A 4,349-nucleotide genomic window follows, 5' to 3' on the forward strand; every position below is an offset into this window, starting at 1 on the left:
GATTTGCAGAGAGTTCATAAGCATATATTGGAGCTGTTAATACGGCAAGGACTGGGGATTTCTGAAACTGCCAAAAGGCCTTTGGACGAGTAAACCACAAGTTTATTGTACCAAGTCTAGTCTTCGGACGTTACGTGGTGTTATACCTATGTAACTGTCTAGTCTTCGGACGTTACGTGGTATTATACCTATGTAACTGTCTCTTTCTTTTTATATAGTATTGTTTTTAAATGGCACCTCAAATATTGCTTTTCCTAATTTAATGTTTTGGCAAGAAAAAGTCGCAAAATCTAGAGATATTGAAACCTGATTACCGTAATATTCATCATTATGATGAAACAGAACTTGGGCTTTTAGTATTTAGCTTTAACAATAATTTCACAGAATATTTAAACTACACCTTCAAGAAAAAGGAGATTTATTCTAGTAGTTCCAAGTTAATTCTGGTTTAGAATAAATTTGCAAATAGAGATAGTGATGATGAACATGAACATGAACGGGAGGGATGAATGTTATTATAATGTAAGCACAGAAACATCGTCGTCTCTTACTTCACCAAAAGCTGCGGTTTACTATGTACTAAGCCCATCACGTGACTCCCAGGAGGATGTTGATAAGTCATTATCCTCCATACAAATTACTCCCAATGATTCACCATCACATTCATCGAGCTATGGCAGGCACTCCTCCAGGGACTCCTCCTCTAGCCGTATTTCAGGGAATTGGCGATGGGGATACAATCGGAGGAGAGGCTGGCAAGAATGTCCAATCATTGAAGAGGATCTTGATTATGATCATATCAATCAAGCCTATTCAAGAACCTGCCTATTTTTTATTCTCCTCATGGGTTTTGGAGTTCTCTTTTGCTTGGTTATCTGGGGGGCAAGCAAACCTTACCAACCCCACATTACGATGAAGGTATTCTTCTCTACTGTATACTAGTCGCCATAGGATAGGAATCTGTGTTATTATCCTGTTTCCATAACCAGATTTAATAAACGGTGAAGTTTTTATATCTTCAAACCGAATACAAAACAGACATATTTATTCAATGAAGTTTTTATATCTCCAAACCGAGTAACAAATCAGATTAGAAAATCACAAGGATTTTAGTCTCCAAAACGTAAGTGGAAAATGACAGAACTTCAGCGAACTCAACGAACGGAGCAAATCACACGAACCTGTTAGATATTTTTGTTCTGAAAACAAATGTAGAGAACAGCTTGGAGGGGAGAAAAAATTCAGATTTCTGTGTCTAAAATCAGAGGCAAGACCTCTAAATTTATAGATAGACAATGAAAGAGCGAGATGGAGAGTGTGGATGCACTCCAAAAGGTACCTTTTCTCATTTCCCATTCACACCTTAAAATCCCACAATCTGTTCTTGTTAAGTTTTATTAAGACTGGGAAACTAAATTATCCAAGTTAAAACGTGAGACTAAGGAGATTAGAACCAGGGAAATATGCATAGTAGTACGAATTCCACTTATGACTTTGTATAGATTAAATCAAATAAGTACATCTTAAAGTTATGCATTCAACATTTTGTGAATGCTTTTGCCAAGTTGGTGCGAAAGAACTTGAAATTAACTGAAATAGATTATCCAACCGTGGCATTGTTTCTGAATGGTAAAACAACTGCAAGGGAGGTCTGAAGTCGAATAGCCTGTTTGGTCAAGCTTCTAAAATCAGCTTATTTTGAAGTTTATGTTTTTCAAAAATATTTTTCAAAAAAATACTTTTTGTGAGAAGCAGTTTGTGTTTGACCAATCAATTTCAAAAGCACTTTTGGGCAAAAGCTAGCGTTTGACTAAACTTTTAAAAAGTGCTTCCTATGTGTATTTTTCTCAAAAATGCTTTTAAAAAACGGCTGCTTAGTTGAGCCGCACCACGGAATCAAGAGCTCCAAGTGGGCCATTAATGGTAAGCAGAACTAGCGATGCGGGATAAACCGGAAGCCGGTTATCAGCCTAAAGGTTTCCTAGCCGAGGGAAAAGAAGATCATGTATGCCAACTGAAGAAATCTTTGTATGGTTTGAAGCAACCCCCTAGACAATGGTACAAGAGGTTTGATGCTACTCCTTAAAAACATTTATTTTCTCTCAAAAGTTTGGCTAAACACCTCTCTTTTTTAAAATAAGTACTTTTGGCCTCCAAAAGCTTGGCCTAATAGGCTATAAGTTTATGCTTTTACTCGAGCTAAAATTTGCCCTATTTGTGAATTATAATCCTGTTAGGTCTCAGTAGTTCCCCAAGTTGATGGTCATCAAAGTTGCTCTGAGCTGAAGAGCAGTGTTCATTCTTTGAACTGGTTAATGTAACGTCTTAGTTTAGCATGCTTAATCGTCTAAGGACCAGAGTTATGGTTAGTTTTCCTTGTTATCTTAAGGACTAAGTTGATCTCTCAGAAACTCTGGTGCATTTAGTTTTGAGGTTGCATGCTGTTGACACTATATGGTTCAAGATCTGGTGATGGCTCTAGCACTTACAGTCCGTTGCATTTAGTCTATGTTGCTAGGACACTTCTAAATATCACCAGGTCTGTCTCGGATCCGATACGGGTGCGGCAATACTTTTGGAAGGTCCGAGAAACATAAATTTTAGTATAACCATACCTTGAACTTCAAAACTAATATTAGTCACTTTTTGGTCTTTGGTTAACTCTTATTCATGTTATGTTGAATTTTGTGCTAGGCCTTGAGGGTACATAACTTCTATTATGGACAAGGGGCAGACAGCACAGGTGTTCCAACCAAGTTGCTTACAATTAATTGTTCTGTGACCATGGCCATACGTAACCCTGCTACATTTTACGGAATTCATGTCAGCTGCAGCCATGTGAATCTTTTCTTTTCAGAAATCACAGTTGCAATTGGCCAGGTGATTTTACCAGTGATGAATCAATTATATTCACAAGATTTTGATACCTACAGTCTACAGATAAACCTGCATTGTCCATGAAGCGATATTATTTTATTAGAGGACCAAACCATGACATAAGGAAAATAAATCAATCAAATGTTAGCCATTTTTTGTTTCGTATCATGTTCTTTAAACAACATTTGGTCAAAGTTTTCCTTAACCTGATGCTCTCAATCTCTTTACTTACACTTATGGATGCAGTTAAACAAATATTATCAACCAAAAAAGAGCCAGCGGGATATGTGTGTGAACCTGGATGGGCGTAGAGTCCCACTATATGGAGCTGGGGTAGCCTTCGTGCAATTAGATGGCAGTGACAGGATTCCACTGAAGTTGGACTTTGAGATTCTTTCACAGGGATATTTAGTTGGCAAGCTAGTGAAGACAAAGCGTCGGAAACACGTCTCTTGTTCCTTGATACTCAGTTCAAGAAGCATGAATGAAGTAAAATTCAAGCATGATTCCTGTTCATTTGATTGACTGCTGGTCCAATAAAATAGTACGTTATCATTTTGCATTTTTGAGGTTGCAACATCCACTCCGTTCTCCAAAATATGACTACAAAGGCTATCATAATGGTCTAAAGTGGCTAGATATTGCGTACTAGGACAATGTTGGTTCTTTACTTCTGACATCAAAAGTTCTCTCTCCTTGTCAGTTGCTTCAAGAATAATTTTCTTCAATTTGCTGAGTCTTATCTAGAATAATAAAGTTTCAAAAGCTTAAAGCAACAGGATATGGGTATATTGATACAGACACCTTCCTAAGGTGCAACAACTCTGAAAAGTTTGGACAAGAGAGTGCTACTTAGGAAGGAAAAACAATGTGCTGAAGAGTTCACCCTCATGTCATTTTTTGTCGATTTTGTAGTACTTAGGAGCATTCTCCATTTCTTCTTGTTTTAGCTTTTCTTTTCCCTTTAAGGTAAATCATGCATTCCTTTATTTTCAACGAGCAATATTTATTGGAACAACTTCTTCGCCCAATTCTGAGATGTTATACCACCCTAATGCTGATGAATAACCACAACTTGTTCCCAATGTTGGGATCAGAAAACAGTGTAGAATGGCTGGCTAGCTCTTGGAAGCTTCTGTCAGATATACCATTAAACATATTATTGAAGTATGTGATGGAAGTTTGTTTGGTTACTCAGAAGATTACTAGGCATTTTTGCTCTATCTTATCGCTCTCTCACCTGCTAGAACAAATTACAACATTGAAACAATTCATTACGACGTGCTAGCTGTAGCATGACCCGTCACTACTTTTGCTATGTCTTTTCATCGGTGCAATGTTTGATCATTGTTTATGTCCAATAAAGCAACATGAATCTTGGATGACTTTCAACAGAAGACTAGCCAGTTGTAGACTCGTTCTTGTAGAAATATAGGACGAAAAAACATTGAATGTGGTCATTAACAATACAT

At 37.3% G+C, this 4,349-nt stretch overlaps 1 protein-coding gene across 1 annotated transcript; it reads left to right on the forward strand.

Annotated features, from left to right (window-relative positions):
* The first annotated feature begins 243 nt into the window (after positions 1 to 243).
* On the forward strand, positions 244 to 4,048 carry LOC132040832 (uncharacterized). Its single transcript, XM_059431513.1, has 3 exons — positions 244 to 918; positions 2,695 to 2,880; positions 3,124 to 4,048. The coding sequence occupies exons 1-3, from the start codon at positions 478 to 480 to the stop codon at positions 3,400 to 3,402; spliced, it is 906 nt and encodes a 301-aa protein (XP_059287496.1). The 5' UTR covers positions 244 to 477; the 3' UTR covers positions 3,403 to 4,048.
* Positions 4,049 to 4,349: the final 301 nt, after the last annotated feature.

The sequence above is a fragment of the Lycium ferocissimum genome, chromosome 12 (assembly GCF_029784015.1).
Source record: "Lycium ferocissimum isolate CSIRO_LF1 chromosome 12, AGI_CSIRO_Lferr_CH_V1, whole genome shotgun sequence".
Taxonomy (NCBI): domain Eukaryota; kingdom Viridiplantae; phylum Streptophyta; class Magnoliopsida; order Solanales; family Solanaceae; genus Lycium; species Lycium ferocissimum.

Coding starts and splice junctions, on each gene's coding strand:
- LOC132040832 (XM_059431513.1), top strand. CDS start 478: ATGATGAACATGAACATGAACGGGAGGGATGAATGTTATTATAATGTA. Junction 919..2,694: donor AACCCCACATTACGATGAAG/GTATTCTTCTCT, acceptor ATTTTGTGCTAG/GCCTTGAGGGTACATAACTT. Junction 2,881..3,123: donor TCACAGTTGCAATTGGCCAG/GTGATTTTACCA, acceptor TTATGGATGCAG/TTAAACAAATATTATCAACC.